The following is a 20,187-nucleotide window of genomic DNA, read 5'->3' as shown; positions in this document are numbered from 1 at the left end:
AAATTCCCTCAACGCGTTGAGAATGAAAATCAGACGGATGCAAGGTCATGGTGACCACCAAATTCTAATCACTTCATCCTTGAGACCAAGTGGACATTTGTGCCAAATTCGAAGAAATTCCATTAAGGCAGTCTTGAGATCTCGTGTTCACAAGAATGGGATGGACATATAGAAATCCATTATGTTTTAATGGGTCTCATTCATGAAACGTGAGCATTCAGCATTCATTAATATGTTAGTAGCGCCGACCTTTCGGTGGGTACTAACAAAATCTAAACCAGTATAATCAAAAATGTAAAAATGGTAGCACATCTCAAATTGCAAAGTTAAGGAAGCGGACAAAGTAATCACGTTTGACTTCTTTTAATGGCTCACATCAAAAAATCAAACGCTAACGCATTTCGCGCTTTCTTCAGAGCCTTTTTGCATTTTTACATTTTTGAATATATTGGATTTTTGGGTTTAGCACTCTGAGTATCATGACTGTTGATGCGCAACCTCCTTTTTCATCTGGAAAATCTAAACCAGCTTGTGACTGTTCTAAGTGCTTATGTAATTAAGGATTGCACATATATGCTGCTTGTCATGATAAGAAATTAGTTTTAATTTGTATTACTATCTGTATGTTCCCAATACGCAGATGCCTTTGAAACATGTACGTTAAACATGACAAAAGATTAGAAATATAACACATTTAGCTAATTAGTCGACAACAGCAGATTTAGGCTTCAGATTAGGATTCTTAAAAATAAAAATGAGTAGTTTAAATCGACTTCTTAGCTACAAGTGTTCTCTACATTCCTGGCATCCTGTGCCCACTTCAATCAATCAGGAGAGAACTCCACTCACTGACAAACACTAAGCTATCTGTGATGGCTGTCAGAATGTATCATGATTTAACACTTAATATAACACATACATCGCCATACCTTCTGAGTTTGCTGTTGACTGATCCAGTGCAGGCATGTCGCCACCTCCCCTGACAGAGAGGTCTCTCCAACGTGCTTGTCTGCAGCTGTGACTAGAAAGAGCCTCCTCCTGTAGCTGTTGTTTTTGTGTGCCTATGCATTTTTTGCAACCATTTTATTTTAACTGACGGCACCCTTTACCTCCTTCCAGGCCTTTGATTTACCTGTCCCTGTCACACCACTACTAACAGAAGAAAATAAAATATTTTTCTAAACTCCACTTAACCTAGAATAGCTTCAGTCTTGTCAGAAAGTTTTTCTTTCTCTCTCTCTCTCTCTGTTTGCAGGTCGACATGATGCACCAATCCATAGTACGCTTCACCTCCTTATATGGTGGTCACTGGCTATTCATGGGCAAAGATGTATGCTAACTGCTGACCAGCAGAAGCATGCTGTCAATTTACAATTGACTGGCATTCTGAGTTTCCCGCAGGGTTCATGAATTCAATGTAGGTTTTTAGTACAAAGGTTTTTTATGTGCAAATCTACTTACAGATTAACTAACAGTTCATGAGTGAGGTCCAATGTCTCTGGCCACAGCTAATGCTGGTGTGGAGGCATAAAAAGTGAAGCCCATCAGAATCAGCATGTCTATGATGTACAAATGTGTGTGAACATGGGCAGGATTTTAGTACTTGAGACTCTACATAAAGAACCTCAGCACACAACATTCTCACCAAACAAGCGTTTGGTCCCATCCAAAGTTTCCCCAGAAGTGAAACCTTCCTGTTGGGTCAACCTGTATGTAGCCTTCCATACAGATTTTATAAACACTTAAGAGTTTAAGTCCCACACATGCACCCTTTCTCCTATATAATATACTCTTTGTAATCATTTATATTTTTCATGTTTTATTCATTCAACCAGTCATTATTATCTGTAAATTTTATCTTCCAACATGAAGATTTATATCAGGGATAATTTCATAAGATCCCACTTGTTACAAATTTATTGACACATCTGGCCCACAAATTCAGAGGCTGACTTTGCATCAGTCAGGTTCAACAGCACTGGACAATTGATTACTTAAACATTCATGGTGTTTAATATGACTGCTTTCTGTCTCTGGCTGTAAGAAGCATCTCATACAATCCAACCTCACACTGACCTGTTACAGTCAGTCTGTACAAAGCAGGACAACAGGTTGTATAATGTGATACATTAATGTGATACATTAAAAGTGTCAAATGTTAAAAAGCAAAGCAGTTGAAGAAAAAGGGTCACAAGCCAAAAAAGGTTACAAACTACATTTAACATATAAAGCAACCAATGCCGGCCTCCCCATAAACTTATTGCATGTCCATTCAAACTAACCGGATCACACTCACATTGCAACAAACTAAATCTTAATGATGAGTGAAGTCACTCACTCAAGAGTTCAACTTTGGTCCATGTTGACACACACAGACAGGCACACACACACACACGCACGCACACACACATTGATACTCAACCAATAGCAAAGCGGCTTTCTTGTTGTTGTCTAAATGTCTAAATTCATTCAGTTGTATAAAATTAATCTCTGTGGCAGAATAGAAACACCTTTGACATGGAGTAAATGGTACAACAACCTGTGTGGACTTTTTTGGTTGGCTGTGTAGCTTTGTTGGTGGTTAATTTCTGAGGCTGGCTGCACAAAGACAGTATTATTTTGCTCCTACTAGGCTCAAGCAAACCGTTAAGAAAAACTAATTTGAGATGTGTTAAAGTGGCGATCAGAGGACAACAGAGCCACTTGATACAGAAGCACCTCTTCCAGCAGTCTGTTCATATTTAAATGTTAAGTGTTGTTACTGACAACTTCTTTGTTTTTACTCATTACTGATCACTGTGGCCTCCAAGACACTGGAAATAGCCCTAATGTAAACAGAGCACTCACATGTGCTGTGCACATTAAGACATCAGCTGGAATGGCAGCAGATTATCTCGGACAGCCGTGAAAGAGCCTGAACACAATGCCTTAGGTAGACATTTGGGGGTACTTTAAACCAAAGTACTCGACAAATTGAAATTTTGAACTGTCAGAAGATCAGCAAAGTGATTACAGTTCATCCTGAGTGTGACATTAATGTATATACCAAATTTAATGACGAGCCATCCATCCAGTTATACTTCATTTAGTATACATAACAAATTAGTTGTCTATTTTAAGTTGAACTATTTGTTTAATCGGAGCAAAGTCTTTGTGCAACCAGACCTAGGCACTGCCTATAATCACAACATCTAAAATCATACTGTAACACAAAATGTATTGATTTTTCTGACCTGGATGATAAACTATTTTTTCTTCCTGTAGGGGAAAAGAACTTTTTCAATATGTCCACCTTAATTTCCCATGCCGAATGTATTAACACGCAGAAGCTGTTAAGTTTATAGGACGGTGATCCGGGCTGCTGTCATGATGGACACTGCAGCGTTGTTCCAGAGAAGCTTTCAGTGTAGTTACTCCTGTTTGATATCTCCCTTCAGCTTCCTCTTGATTCGAGAGTACGGGCTCAGTGTATCGTCCATGATGAAGTCGTACAGGACCTTCAACCAGGATGTGTACTGAGGCAGGTCATCATAATACTCTGCTGCTATTTTCTTCACCTGAAACCAAGGAGAAACACAACAATAAGGACTGTGGAATGCTGCCTTTAGTGTGACATTTTAGATTCAATTTTCAAAGAGCTGTTCACAATTAATTAAGCCTGTAAATGCATTTATGTTTGAAACGTACTGATCATTTGTAAGTTTCACTTTTGTTTCCACACAGGTCAAACAGCAGGGTTGGGTGCTGCTTATGTGGCTCTGACAGACCAGTTACTGATGTGATTAACTGGGTGGACAGAGCTGATAAAGCCTGTGGATAACAAATGTGTCATAAAGAAATCATACAGCTCTGTAATTTCTTAATAATTAATTTTAAGTGTATTGAAAAATGACTTTGTAATGGGAAAATGTGACTGTGAGACTGTGAACAATTGGTCCACTTCCACTTAATTGGTAGTGGTACAGTCTTTCACTCAGATCCGATGAGCTGTAAAAGCTACGACATGAAATCTGCCAACAGGCAAGTGCACAATACAACTGACTGTATATGAAGAATAACGTTTTAAATGATGAATAATATTTAAAAGCACTACTAAATGCACATACTGTAAAACTGTAACTAAAGTCACTTCCACCAACAAAACCTTGTGCTGTTTTAGTCTGGTCTTAGGTCTGTTGGGAATGAACCACAGACTACTGCTCCTAAGAATGACCCTTTTTTTTTTTTTTTTTTTTACAGCCTTTTTCTGTGTCTCAAACACTGGATGACATTTTTACAGCTCCTATTGGTCACATACAGTACAACATTTGTTTTATAACGTGTCTTATCTTTACTGCTGAAGATTTTAGTTTATTTTTCTGCTCTTACTATGTGAGACAGGCGCCAGGCAAATGTGAGAACCCGTGACTGTGGCTGAGCTTTAATTTTACTAAATGGAATCTGTTTATCAAATCCTTTCTAATCTATGTAGGTAAGAATATAAACATTAACACAGTTAGCATTTACCATGTTAACCATGTTATGAATCATTAAGTATGTTAGCATGTTAACATGGTGGCATGTTAAAATGCTAACATGAAATCTATCATGTTAGTACACGAAGGTCAGCATGCAGTATTAGCATTAATCAAAAAAAAAACAACAACACAAGGTTAGGGAGAACTGTAAACTTGACTGTGGCCTGTGCTAAGTTTCAAAGTAACACTGATCATGTCACACAGCAGGCTGTGAAGGGATGTCAGGTGGCTTTGGCTATTGTGACAGTTTCATTATTTATCTACACCAATCAGAAAAAAACATTTGCAAAGATCTAAAATTAGAAACACTTATATCCATCAATAGATTTAAGGGCATCATAACAGAAACATGCGTTTGGTTTTCTTGAGAGGCCATTATGTTTGAACAGTTGTTGTTTTGTGGATTTTTGTATTGTATGTTGTATTTGTTGTGCATTTTAAATATGTTTTGATTGGCTGCTACCTTGGCCAGGTCTCTCTTGTAAGAGAGATTTTGAATCTCAATGGGACTTCCTGGTTAAATACAGGTTAAATAAATAATATAGAAATGAAAATCACTGGCAGTTGATGTGAATAACATTGATCATCTTGTTACAATGTAATGTTCTGCTGGGAAATATTTAGTCTTGGTATTCATGTGGATGCCACTTGATGCACTCCACCCACCCAAACACTGTTGCAGACCAACTACCCCCCCTCTTGGCAACAGCACTCACTGATGGCATTGGCCCAACAGCAGAACAATGCACCATGCCACACCACAAAAACTGCTCAGAAATGACCTGACGAACATGACCAAGAGCTCAAGGCGTTGACCTGGCCTCCAAGTTCCCCAGAGACCAATCTGATTGAGCATCTGGCATGGACACAGGACCTCTAGGGGGGTCAACAGGTCAGAGCCAAGTCTGATCCAAGGAAGCCCCAACGTGGATCGGAGGTACCTCTGGGGTCCTGGTACGTCCCACAGATGCTCGATCAGATTGGGATCTGAGGAATTTGAGGCCAGGTCAATGCCTTGAACTCTTTGTCTTGTTCCTCAGACCATTCCTGTGCAGTTTTTGCAGTGCTGCATGGTGCATTATCCTGCTGGGAGGGCCACAGCCATCAGGGAGTGCCGTTGCCATGAGGGGAGTTACTTGATCTGCAACGATGTTTGGGTGGGTGTAGTGCTTCAGGTAGCATCCACATGAATGCCAGGACCAAAGGTTTCCCAGTAGAACAATGCATTCTAACAAAATAATCAATGTTATTCATTTCACTCGTCAGTGGTCTTTAAGTTTTCGCTGATCAACGCATATGCACTCTGCCACTGCACAGATCAAGTACCAATTGGAGCAAAGTGCATGTAGATTAATGTGTAACTGTTACAGTGGCCAGCTGACTCTAATTTCTAATCAGTGAGTGAACCTTAACACTTCTACTAACATTTATTGAACCAGATTGTAAGAACCAGGTATCATTCACAAATGTTATATACAAATGTAAAGAAAACAAGAGGGCTGTTGTTCCATCAATTGTTTTTGGACCACTATGTGAACTCATGACCTAATTATCTCATTATCTAGAGATAACAAAAGGTAAAACTAAATTTCCCCAATGGTACTGATTTAATTAGTGTTATCTCAGTATCAAATACTTTCTTGGTATACTAACCCAAAACTCCCTTTGTCTCAAGATGATTGGCTTAGTCGACTACAATTATTTTCATGTTTGGTGCTGCGTCCCTATCAGTTGTCTTGTGTTGTTCTCAATGCTGTGTGGTGAAGACAAAGACATATAGTTTTACATACTGTGGACAATGACATTCCCAACTAAATAACTTTCCAAGAGGGTCTGACAATCGATCATGGCAAAACCACATTTTATCTTGAGGCAGTGAGATCATGTGTGAGTTATCATGGAATGACAATTTGAAAAAACTCCTATGACTTTCTGTGAAATACCATCCTCACACAGTAATATGGTTGCACATCCTGTATTTGTCAGAGGATTAAGTTAAGCTACCAAGACGGATCTGTCTCCACCCAAATGTTTTCTTCCTTTCCAACCATCATGAAATTGTAGATGACCAAATGATCCACACAGTCACACAGCTGTACTAACCATGGGCAGCCTGCGTCCTGGGATGCTGGGGAAGTCATGGTGTTCATTGTGGTAGCCCACGTTGAAGGTGAGCAAGTTGAGGGAACCATAGTAGGAGTAGGTCTCATGGCCCTTGAGGAACATGTAGTGCTCAGCTATGAAGTGACCAGAGATGGGGTGTAAGCCCATTCCCAACATGGAGCCAGCCAGCATGTAGAACACAGGCTTGGCCCCCCACAGACAGCCGAGCAGGATGTCGAAGGTGAGCTGGACGACCACATTGGTCACCTCGAGCTGAGTGATGGGTTTAGGGTTGATGCAGAGGGGTCGGATGGCGTAGAACAGCGGCTGCAGAATAATCCAGATGAATTTGCGGAAGCGTGTGCAGAAGAACCAGCCTTCAAACTCAGTGGGGATGTCCACATCAACCCCATCTCCACCCAGGTAGCGGTGATGGTCCAGGTGATAGCGCTTGAAGGAGGCAGAGTAGGGCAGGCCGATGGGTAGGTTGGCAAACATGGCAAAGTAGCGGTTCCACATGGCCTTGTTGTTTCCAAAGGCAGTGTTGTGGGAGATCTCATGAATAGCAAGGGTCATTGAGTGGTTGATACAGCTGCCAAAGGCATAAGTCCAAAACAAAACCCATTTCCAGTCCAAGTCTTTGACCAAGTAGAAAGCTAAAAACTGTATAGCTACCATCATGCACACAATCCATTTGAGCCTCTGGTCAGGACCCATCAATGTCTTGATTTCTGGGTATTTGGCTGTAGGAGAAAAACAAGAGACCAATTAATCTCAGCACAGATTCATATACTGAAAATAAAACGTTGCATCTGATCACCTGATTTCACAAGGTAATGATACTGTCTGATTAAGTTGTTAACTCATTGGAATCACATGTATGCCACCAAAGCAACTGTAAACAGACTTAAATTTCACAGGTTGCACAATAAATGGAAACATACAGATAAATATACATGAAACAAAGTAACAGATCTGCGGTAGCCTGTACACCTACACTATGGATGTCTAAAGAGAACTGTATACAGTGTCAGAGGCAGGGCCCTGTTCATTCCTATGAAAGTTGCTCAGTGGCGCGTGAGGGGAATTGTGTAAAATTTGGATCTTCTGCTCTGCTTCAGCATCATTGGGTCCACAAAGCAAGCAGACCAGAGACTTTCACCAGCCAATGCCAACTTCCACTAACTTGATAAACTGATTTAAGAGTGCAGCTCTTTTAGACTTTTGTAATGTTATCGGTCCGAATTGATCAAATCCTGAAACGCATCCACTGATTTACAGACGTCTCTTTCACAATGTAAGTCTGTCGGGAAAAGTCTTTTTGGGCCCAGTGGCACCACTTAATGGCCCTCAAAGTTGTAATTCCACTGTTTAGCTAATATGTTAAATTGGCTTCAAAACCCGGCGCTATTCCTGGGGGCTAGACCTACACAAAGTTGCAAGCTAGTGTGCATAAATATCTGAGTGTTATTTGGCAACATTCTAATTAATCCCAGTCCTACTGTGGAACTCTTTGTGTTGGCGAGCCAAACAAATGATTAAATAAACAAACAAACCATAATCTGTTGTCACTTATTATTGTTAACTAATGACCAGTGCTTGTAGAGCAAGCAAAACCCGAGGCCGTGCTGCTGTATTGAATATATGCACAGCTGTCATTATTTACGACTGAATCACAGCCATGCCGATATTCAGTACAACAGCATTCCCTCTTGTGTGATATTGCTTAAGTAATACTGTGTCAAGAACCAGCATACTGGACAAAAATAACTACTGAGTGGCACCTTATGACATGTATTCTACCATCCATCCATTCTAAGTCTGAAGGCAATAGTGAGAAGAAATCATCTACAGTGCATGCCAACATGAACACATTCTGAGTTAAAATATTCAAAAAGCAGGGGAAATTTGTTACAAACTTCCATCATTCAGGAATGCAGAACTCTTTCCACTGAAGCTGTTAAAAGTTCTTTTCATTTTTTAAAAAGTTATAATGAACAGGAGGGCTAGAGTCAAACACCTGAAATGGAAAGTCCTTTTTGAAGCTTGGAATTATTTCATTTTTGCTAAGTCTCACAGAAGCACTAGTGTTGTCACTTTTAGGCTGTAGATTGCGATGTCTTTCTGTTAGATTGAATTATACTATAATAGGGTGGTTGGAACATATTTTGGGAGTAAAATATAAATAGAGTAGTAAAAAATGAACACTAATCAAGTGCTGAAACTACTATTCAAACTTGTCCTAAATGGCAAATATAGCCTACTCCCAGTTTGTTGATATTTTTATAACGTTTACGTTCTTAAGTGATCTTTTATGGTGAACTATTAATTTTATGTGTTGCAGGGTTGTAAGGGTAGGAGATTTTCATGGTACGATAACCGTCTCAGAAAATATTGCGGTTTCACAGTATTTAAGAATCTATCTTATTATTTGTCAGAATGAGCCTTAAAGGAATGAAAATGGAAAGGTTATTGATTTTTTAACAAATTTCTGTTCATTTTATTCCAAACAGCGGTACTGTTCTGTTTGGCTTGCTACAAGACCATAATCCATGTTATTTGTAATGGCTGCTCACTGAAATAATGCGTTTGTTGGCAAAGGAGTGCCAATAAATCTTCTTGTAATTATTTTGCTTCCAGGGCTGAAGGGTATCACTCACTTAAGGGTTACACTGTACATTTACTACCACTAGACAACATTACTGCTGATTTCCTCTCTGCTCTGATCGCCATCCGATGTCTGCTCTGAGCGCTTCCACCATCAACATCTCTTTGTCTTTTGACCGTACAGTCATTACACACTGAACTATTCCTAAAAGAACCCATGCTACTTTTACAACACCACAGTGTTTCCTGTGGAACGAGAGGATTTGCGTGGAAGCCAATGTAAGGAATATAAGATGAGTGTGATGTGAGTGGTCCTCCTGGACCCGGTCGACAGACTTGCAGCAGCGTTCTGGACAAACTGTAGGGAGGACTTGCTGAGGCAGGTGAAACGAGAATTTTAACAGCCTAGCATGAATGCTATAAAAGTGTGAATGATCTTCTCAGGCTCAGGTTGTGATACAACAGACCTGAGTTTGTCAATGTTTCTTTACTGGAAAAAACATGAACAGGGTCAACGATTTGATATGCTGATCAAAGTACATAGTCTGATTAAATTTAACACCGAGATGATAAGGAAACAGTCGTATCTGCGCTAAGCTGTAAAAAGTTGTTAGCCGTTCAGTCACTACTGACAGCCTGTCAGTATCATCGGGCTAAAAGAGACATACAGCTAGAAATCATCAGTGTAACAGTGATATGACATACCTTCAAATCTGATAATAATATGACCTAAAGAAAGCATGTACAAGGCAAATGATATTGGACTTGAGAAAGAACTTTGAGGCACACCAAAGTGAAGAGCAGCAGTTTCAGACATTTAGGGACCAAGCCACACAGTAAAACTCCTGTCCAAGAGACAGAAGGAGAAGAGTTTTACTACTTTGGTGCAGTCCAAATCTGGACTGAGGAGCGGCCTGAACGCTAGGGTTGGGTATCAGTACTCAGTACCTTTGAGGTACACCTGAATGTGCTTTGCAACCTGCAGCACACTGTTAGCTCCGGGCCGTTACGCACACAGAGTCACCACCGAGAGAGCCGATACATGCCCTGTTAGCTTTATATGCTCAGACTCTCCTCTCATTTGTACGAGGTTTTGATACTGCCACAGTGCATAATGACTGCTCCTGCCTGCTGTCCCAACATAAGTTCACTATCTGTGAGAGTGTGTATGTGTGCTTGCCGTACACACCCACGCTGTGAGATAGTTTTCCCAGTGACTTTTTTTGTTTGGCTACCCATTCCTGCTTGGCTCATGTTTGGGGATTTTAACAGTGCGTTATTATCTCACCTGCTCTCTCACAGCAGCAGATATGTTACATGAGTGGAGTCCTTCACCCTGACCACAGGGCTTGAAGCAGGAGAAGAAGTATTCAAATCCTTTACTCTTGTAAAAGTAACTAATACCACCGTGTAAAAATACTCTGTTACAAGTCAAATTCCTGCATTTAAAATGTTACTTAAATAAAAGTATGTAAGCATAATCAGGAAAATGTACTAATAGTATTACAAGTTAAAGTGATGTAAAAATGTCCCCTGTGACTGTTGTAGTCTACTACTATATATGATATAATTCAATGATTTGACTCATGCATTAATGTAAAATCAGGATTTTACTGTTTTAGTTGGTTGAGGTGGAGCTAATTGTGAACTGCTAACTAATGATTATGTTCATTATGGGTTTATCTACTGATTATTTTCTCCATTAATCAACTGATTGTTTGATTTGTAAAAAATTCTGAAAATAGAGAGAGATAGCATCACAATTACCCAGAGCCCATAGTGACACCTTCATAATGTTTGTTTTGTCCAACCAACCAAAAAAAATCCTCACATTAATGAAGCTGGAGCCATGAAATGTTTTTGCATTAAAAACAACTTGGATGATTTTCAAAATAGTGGCGATTTTTTCTTCTTCTGTCAATTCAATAACTGACTCAGTTCTAGCTGTACTTGCACATTTGCTTGTGTTTTGAGTGTAAAATCTTAATTTAAGTAACTAGTAACTAAGACTGTCAGGTAAATGTAGAGTGAAGAGGTAGACGGTGGCATGAGAGGAAAAGACTCTTATAGTACCTGAGTAAATGTGTTTAGTTACATTCCACCACTAGGTGCAGTTTATATTATATTATCTTTATGAGTTTGTGAGTATGACTTGACTTGTGACTTGCTTGACCTGACCAATGACTTAACTCGACTTGCTTGACTGATAGCAAGGACTTGACTTGACTTGCTTGATTTTTTTACCACAATGACTTTGGACTTACTTGAGACTTGAAGATTATGACTTGAGACTTGCTAATGACCTGCACATGTGTGACTTACTCCCACCTCTGCTATCAGATGACAGACATAATTACAAGCAAACACTGTTGTAAAGAAAGCAAATGAAACAGAAATCAAATCCCAATACCCAACTTAATAACCTGTTAACTAACGTACGTATTAACTGGTAATTCCCATCTAGCGACATGTATTTTACTACACAACTTAACAATTCAGCTTAGAATGAAATTGCAAAAATAAATCTGTGAAAAATTATTCTTAGAAAACTCTTGTTATCCCTGTTGTAATGTCTTTTCAAAATTCATTAATTAACATTAAAAAGCTTTCAAATACCCAGCTATATTGGGCCATGTTGGCATAGCCACGTTAAAAACGCTAATGCATTTGCTTATCAGTCATGTCAAGCTGCAGACAAACAGCTGTTATATGGTGACTTTTGGCTCTCACCTCTCTATCTGTGGCAGTAATGGAGACCTAGGTTGTAACTATGCAGTAAATCCTTTTATCAAATCTTTGTTATCTTAATCACTGATGAGAAACTGAAGAACAGTAAACATTTAAGGGCATTTCAGGTGACTTGTTGAAGAAGTCATTCAGCCCCAGCCCTTTTCAACAAGTTAAGATAGGGGGTCTTCAACATTTTTTCAGGCCAAGGACCCCTTATCTCAAAAAGAGAGATGGAGCAGGGCAGGGGCCCCTTACTACATCCATATAATTCAGGTACATATTAAAATGGGCCTACATTATCATGTGGGGCAGCCTTAATCCTATTTTTTCAATATTTTGGGGGTTCTATGAACACTGGCAACACATACTTTTTTTTTTAAAGGCCAAATGTAAGACAATGAAACATAATGCTAATTAGTGATACTCTGTCCATGTTAAAAACCCAAGTCACAGAAAGCTTCAGCTGCACAGCCATTTAACATTGCTTTCAAAAGACAAAGGAGCAAACAAAGTAGGCCTCCAGGCCTCATGTATGTGTTCTTTCTGCCTGAGGTGGGAGGTTACAGCAGAGTCTCAGCAAACACCCCTTCTTGTGTCATCAACTCACTTTGTGGCCCTCCACCCCCACAAGGCTGAGCTAGCCCACAGTAGGAGAGGCCTGAGGCATGTGACTGTATACAGCTTAGCTCTTTACAAGCAACAGCATGCCTTGGATCCACAGAATCTCATAACTCCACACATGGCCAGAAATCACAGACTAAGTAATGTTAAAGGCTGTTAAAAAATACTGCTAATTTAATGTTAATTGTGTTTTATGGTAAATTCTATTTACAGATACCAGGTGCGGAAACAAAGCATTTTGTTCACATTCTTAGGTTTGAATTGAAACACATTAGTCAAGTCGAGAATACAACCAAGCATTTGTTGCCAACCTTGAAAAAGTTCGGGGGTTTCACACTCTCAGCTCTAAATAAACGGTTTCAAGGTTGTTGGGGTTTTTTTTAAGATATTTTTTGGGCCATTTTGCCTTTAATGGACAGGACAGGTAAGCGTGAAGGGGGGAGAGAGAGAGAGGGGATGACATGCAGCAAAGGGCCACAGGCTGGATTCGAACCCGGGCCGCTGCGGCAACAGCCTTGTACATGGGGCGCCTGCTCTACCACTAAGCCACCGACGCCCCGGTTTCAAGCTCTTTTACTATTTCTGCTAGTTCTGTTGAAACACATTAACAGAAATCTTACTAGTCTGTAGTGTATCAGTGCCTGAGAATATCCTGATCCTGCTGCATTCACTATTCAACAGCATGAATAATTCAACCCAGGAGACAGCTCGGCTGTCAATGAGTATCTTTATTAAAGGCACTGGTCTCACTCTCAACACAATTGCAGTACTTTGTAATGATGGATTAACTTAAGTGTTTGACAGTGAAACAACATTAAAAATACGAAGCTGTATAGAAAACTAATACATCCTCAATCACCCAAAACTATGTCCAGGGGGGTGTACCACAAAGCAAGTTCAACAGGCTTTCTTTGCCTTCACTGCTGTAGCTCATTACCTTGCTTTGTTAACCTAGACTTCCTTCCTCAGGATCTGTTTGCTTTCCCATATCAGGGGGCGTTCGATGCGACATTTTAACTCTGCTACTGCACAAAATGGACTGATCCCATGCCCCCTACTTGAGCCCAGTGGTGTAGTGGTAGTTGATGAGGTGGGTATACTACTAGGTAAATGGGTGGGTTAACACATGCATGTACGATGCATACAGTTCGCTATGCTGCAGTTGCAGGCTTCCATCAGTGGCAATACTAATGTAAGGTTGTGGCTCAACCAAGCAGCATTTATAATGCATTTCCTTTTAACTCCAGGGCTACCCTATTTCGAAAAGAGCTAATTAATGAAAGGCACTTCTTATTATCCTGCATAGTGTACCTTTAAACTAATAAAATGGGTTATAGTAACGTTTTCAACAGCAAGGCACTGCAATACTTTTCTAGTATCAGCATATCATGCAACACTAACTGAGTGCAATACATGCGAAAAGGTGTCAGCATGGGAAGTACAATGGCTCTTTGAAAATCATAATAAAAAGTTATGATATCCAGCATTTAATTAAACTTATGCTTACAGGCAATAAAACTAAGTTTGCATTGCTGTTTGTGTTGTTCTAAATTTTAACACAACAAAAATTCCTTTTTACTGCAAATGTATCTATCTGTTCCAAATACTGGTTATCAGTCTCTTTGATTATAAATATCAACCCTGAAAAAACATATCAGTTGACCTTTACAGACAAGTAATTAATTAAGACTCTGGCACTAAATAAGTAGATGTACGGCACACAAGAGGGCCGAATTGCTTCTTTTAATTTAGTTTTCATTTGATATGTTACAAACAACGTGTTTCGCTCATGGCTTCATCAGGTCTCATCAGCAAACCCTCTTGTGTGTGGTGCATCTACTTATTTACTGCATCTACTTATTTACTATCAATCTAATGTTTCCTGCCATCACCTGCACCAAGTGAAAAAGACTGACAGTACTGTGCACAGGGTATGTGCTCTTGAATAAAAAAAATTGGCACATTAACTGATTATGCAAATGTTCATTAGCCAAACCCTAAACTGACTAATCACTGCAGCTCTAATAAAACTTGGTATGAAATACCTGCATTCTACATGTGATAAACTGGTGCACTGGTGCTTCAAATAGCATCATATAACTTAAGTATTTTAACAAGCAGATGCAGAATTCACTGTATTTAAAGTTTAATTTAGAATAGACTATACCCTACTTCTCTGCTAAGTATGGCAAAGACATTTTTTTCTGATTTTTTCCCAAAATATATTTACCTAGCTGGGCTTGCTATGTAAATAGACACATTTAAATTCCTTATTTACAAACTGATATTGCTTTAAATTGCAGGTTGAGCAAAAAGGATTTGGTGACTTGTTCCTTTTGTGTTTAATTAACGCTGGCTACTAATGATACCTCTCAAAGGCCAACAGAACACCCACTGAGGTACATCTTCAACAGCGACATCTTTCACAAATTGCGTAATTGTAAATGACTTGTTGGCCCAGCGTTCAGTTATGACACCTCCATCTTTGGCAGTGTCTGAACCGTTACTGCAGCTTTACTGTGAAAAGCTCCAAAGTGAGTGAGCGTTATGTCAGCTCAGGGAGTGGCTAAGTGACTACTGTGGCTGTAACGTTACACTGCTGAAGTTAATGTGTTCCATAAAGCTAACTAGCTTGTACATATATAACTACCTATATTATGAGAACAAACATGGCGGTGTCTGACAGTCCTTGAAAGGGCGTAAACTATTCACCAACGTTGAACCTCACGTTCTATCAGGCAGTTAACACTTGGCAAATACATGGGCGGATATGGTACCGTTAGCTTAGTTACATTAGCAAACAGAGTTAGCTGATAGGGTCATGTGAGGGTAGCATTTAAGCACCCTTACATGTTTAACCAATGTTACTCGTCAATATAGCCACCCAGCCGAGCTAGCATGGCGTTATTTATATCTACATTAAGTTAACTAACTTTAGGTTTATCCAAAACTTGATGACGGATAAGCTAGCTCACCCAGTATCTCTTTTCTCCTGTCGGCATGCGGCTGGTCCGTATACACCCATTCGTAGTCCTCACGGGCGACCCGATTCCCCATTTTTGATTAACGTTACTGTTTTAAATAACTTTGTTCGACAAAGAAGTGGCTAAATTTTGCAACGTTGTTTCGAAACAGAACTTCTCCGACTCTCGTCAGCTTTTCAATGGTCCTCCTCCTCTCCTCTCCTCAGTCTTTGAACCCGCCCGGCTGACCTGCCGATAGTCAGTCAGCTCAGCCCTCCTCAGCTGGCTGCAGCTCCTCCTACCAGCTGCATGATACAGACAGGCCAAAGTGTTGAATGACGCAGTTGTTGAATGCAGTTCACATAATGTGTTAGCCTCTACCACCTCCCTGTCACTTGGCACATGACATGCTGACATAGCATTCACGCTATACTTATTGTATTTTTTATTGTTACATTTTCGAAAGTTTTAAGATCGGCTACCTCCGCATGCTTTTAGTTACAGAAACCATTCAGCTGTGAGAATGTTAAATGAGATGTATGCCATGACTTTTATTCTTTTGAAAACATTAAAGATGTACTATGCAGGATTTTCTTTAAAACAACAACAACAACAAAACATTGATAAAAAGGTAATAAGCAGCACCATCCAGAGACAAAGCACCAAGAGTGAATCTGGGCTTGGATCTTACTTTCACTTTAGCGAGCCCATTTACAATCCAACAATCCTAAATATTAAACCTTTTTCAACACATTTTTACCAGGTAAAGTTAATGAGCACCTTGAAGAACGTTTGGTCACCGGTTTACCTGTCTACAGCTACCACTTCAACTACTAATGCTGCCTCTACTACTTATGCTACTTAGTAGCTAGAGGAAGCATTAGTTGTTGAAGTGGTAGCTGGAACGGGATTCCCACTCCCGCCCGCCCCCGTTGACTTTTTTTCCCCATCCCATCCCAATCACGTGACGAATAGTGAAATCACGTGACCCGTGGGACCCCAGAATAGGCTCGTTCGAGATGAACTGCGCCTCGCCTGGAAAGTAGACGAGAGCAGGCGGCCGCAGCGGGGGCGGTGACAAAAAGCCGCGGTGAAGTCGGACAGTTTCCCGACAGTTTCCAGCAGCCTTCAGTCCGTACAGGAAGTCACAGACACACTTGCATCCTCTCTGGAATTATGTCAATTCATTAAAAAGTGATCAGACCCATATATCAGTTTGTTTTCAGTCTCCAGTTGTTGTAATTATGATAGATTAATTTATTAAAATGTTTTACAGGTGATGTGTAGTTGATGGTTTATCCTCCATTTGACATGAATTCTCCTGTAGGCTAAATCAGCATCATATCAGTTTGACCTGTCCCCTCAACTACACAGGCTGAATAAACTGTGCTTGTTAATATTTTAAGGAAAAAAAATACTAGACAACAGCTTTAATTAAGGCTCAGTCACATACAGTCAGGGCTTCACATCTGTACAGATGTTATTTTAAGAATCCTCACATCCCACTGACCACAAGTCTCTGTGTTGCTAAATACTTCAATAATTAAAAAAGTCCAGTGTTAATATACAGTAGACTTTGTATAGTTTATGATGAATGTATTCAGTCTGTGATGACTAAACTTCACCATCAGTCACACATGTTCTCTATTCACAGAATAAACCTTCAAATCAGACAAATACAATCAACAAAAATGAGTAGTTTATCTAAAACGTCATATTGTTGAGTCAACATCTGAACCAATCAGCTGTTAGATAAGGTGAGAGCCAGGTGGTGCAGTCGGTGAAGAGCAACTGCAGCGGCCTTGCTCTCGCAGTTTTATCGCCGCCCACTTTTGTAATACGTCAGAGCAAGTCGGGATGAAGTTGGACACAAAACTAACCGGCATGCATAAGTCGGGATGAAGTTGGACACAAAACTAACCGGCATGCATTGTGCGCCGATCGCCGGTGATCGAAACTGCGCAGGCCTGGCTCATCTTGAACGAACCTATTTGTCAGCCTCTAGTGCTCACGCGTGTGTGTGTGTGTGTGTGTGTGTGTGTGTGTGTGTGTGTGTGTGTGTGTGTGTGTGTGTGCGCGCGCGCATCGGGACCGAACTCCACCGTGCGCGATACAGAGAGCAGAGAAGGATTGTAAAAGTGCGACCATGCAGAGACAGAAATGACATGCCGTCGTGTAAACAATATAAGTCATCAAGTTATAAGGTGAAACATCACACTGTATAACACGATAAATAGTATATTATATTATTATATGAAGCGTCTGTCGCTCAAAATAATATAACTTTAGTATCTATTTCAACCTCACTCAGACCGTCACCACGGTCTTTTCACCTTGGATGATGTCATCCTTCTACCTATCCTCAATTCAATTCACACACTCGTGAGTAAAGCATATAAGAGGAGAGGAGAGGGCTCCATCTTATCTCTTGACTATAACTATGGATCTATGAGACCGAACGATGACCGTCACCACGGTCTTTTCACCTTGAATGATGCCATCCTTCTACCTATCCTCGAGATCTTATATCAACAAAGTCATGTGACTGACCTTAGAAGGCTTGGCTCATCGTCTATCAATACATCCGGTTGAACATGCCTCTTCCTCTTTGCCTTATTTGCCTCATCCGAGATGGTAAGTATGATAATCATGTTCGGGACTCCACTATCGCCAATCCGTCACTTTTGTGCAGGTGCCTTGCGTCCCTGAGGATTGTTAGTGGTTCCCCTGCCGCATATTTGGTAAGTTGCGGGCATGTATTTACGCAAGTGGATGTTGTTGTTAACCCCTTCTTGTCTTCACAAGTGGTTAATTGTTTGGCAAGGCTGAAGGTAACGTTAGCTTCACTTATTCCAAGCAAATTGGTAAGTGCTGCTTTTTTGTATTTCTTTTGGTTTTCTCCCAAAAAGAAAGAAAATTTGAGTTGTTTGGTGTGTTTTCCCGTTAGCCCGCTGTTCGCAGTGAGTGTGGGTCTTCTGTTATTTGAACCTCCCTTCGTGCGTTCGCGCACTGTGAAGTGGAGGCTTTCTTGTTTTTGTATTTTCTGGATGCTAATCCCCAGTAAGATTTGTGTTTGAAAAAAAACAAAAAAAAACAGCCTCAGCAGAGCGAGGTCCATTTATTTTTTGTTTATCATTGGGGTCGTTTAATAGTGCAAACACCAGTTTTTCTTCTGGGGCTATTTGTGTTGCCTTTAACCCTTGTTCGCAGTGGGTGGCTTTATTTTGAGTTATTGTGCAGATATCTCCTGTTATCAGCTATTCGTAGTTGGTGGGAATATGGCACCCCAGGTGTGCCGATTTTGTCAGGCTGTCATGGATCCTCGCGACAGCCATCTGGAATGCCCCCCTTGTCTGGGGGTTGCACATTTGATGGCAGATATTGAGAGGCCGTGTAACGCTGCTATGGACCTCTCTCTGGAGGAGCGTGTTCGTAGGGCCAGGAGAGTGGAGCAGTCAGCTCGTGGCGCAGCTGCGCAGTCTCCGCCTACCCAGTCACAAAGCAGAAGCAGACATGGTTCTCGAGCACACTCGAAGAAACGCAGACGTGAGCATAGCCCGGTTCATAACAGACCTCAGGGGCATGTATCAGAGGTTCCTGCTCCTAGGAAGCGGCATACTGAGCCAGCACCTACCACAGGAGAGCAGGAACAACAGGCGGACACACAGCAGAGGATATTGGCAGCCATTCAGGGCCTCTCAGACAGACTGGGTCAGATTGAGGCTCAGCGACCCGCCAGAGTTGGTCCAGAGAAAAGCGTGTCCTCCCACAGTGACTTACCCTCTTACCAGGAGAAGTTTGGTCAACAAGATGTCCTCTCATTACATGCACATGAATCCCTTTTTGGGAGTGATGCAGGGGAGGAAGAGGGACTCAAGTCCTCAATGTATGAGGTAGAGTCTGGCCATGGTAGCGTTGGAGATGGCGAAGCGCTTGTGGTTATCATCAAGAGTTTTGTCCGCCGCAAAAATTCTGGGGCTAAGTGTGCCAGCAGAGGCTCCAGCTCCAGTAGAGGGGGTTTGGGCTGGCATTTCCCAGTCCCAGCCAGTCATTTCAGTGCCTGCAGCAGCAGATCACCTGCAAATGTTGAGGAAGGCATGGAACAATCCTGCCACTGCTCCACAATTTAATGCAGGTTGTAGGAAGCTCACTAGGTCTGCATATGGACCTGAGACTGGGTTGGCTGATATGCCACCAGTCGAAAGAGAGATGGCAGCCTTGACATCCTTGGGCCCGGAACGTGTGATGGCCAATCCACACTGTGTAATAGGAGTGTAATAAGACCGATCGCTTGGTCTCTCGGGCCTACAATGCAGCTGCAAGAGCGGCCTGGTCGGGCAACGCTTTGGCTATTTTGTTGGCAGCTGTTAGGAAGACGGTTAACCCTGAAGATCGGGACACCATGAGCCTCATTGACTCTGCCCTCGTAGCTCATGCACAGCTTACAAGGGATGTGGGCGTGTCCATGTCATCAGCCATGTTGGCCCACAGACAGATCTGGTTGGCACAGACTTCCCTCCCAGAAAATTTGAGAAAAGACCTCACCAACATGCCTGTTGTGCCAGGCGGAGTGTTTCATCCAAGGTCAAGGTCAAATTTATTTATATAGCACATTTAAAACAACCGAGGTTTGCCATAGTGCTGTA

General features: G+C 41.1%; 1 protein-coding gene across 1 annotated transcript; it reads right to left on the bottom strand.

Annotated features, from left to right (window-relative positions):
* Positions 1–1,901: 1,901 nt before the first annotated feature.
* degs1 (delta(4)-desaturase, sphingolipid 1) lies at positions 1,902–15,812 on the bottom strand. Its single transcript, XM_050071127.1, has 3 exons — positions 15,554–15,812; positions 6,621–7,363; positions 1,902–3,557 (listed from the first exon to the last, which is right to left on the bottom strand). Exons 1-3 carry the CDS (start codon positions 15,633–15,635, stop codon positions 3,411–3,413), a joined length of 972 nt encoding a protein of 323 aa, XP_049927084.1. The 5' UTR covers positions 15,636–15,812; the 3' UTR covers positions 1,902–3,410.
* Positions 15,813–20,187: the final 4,375 nt, after the last annotated feature.

Source organism: Epinephelus moara, chromosome 19 (assembly GCF_006386435.1).
Source record: "Epinephelus moara isolate mb chromosome 19, YSFRI_EMoa_1.0, whole genome shotgun sequence".
Lineage (NCBI taxonomy): Eukaryota > Metazoa > Chordata > Actinopteri > Perciformes > Serranidae > Epinephelus > Epinephelus moara.
This window is presented reverse-complemented; position numbering and strand designations above follow the sequence as displayed.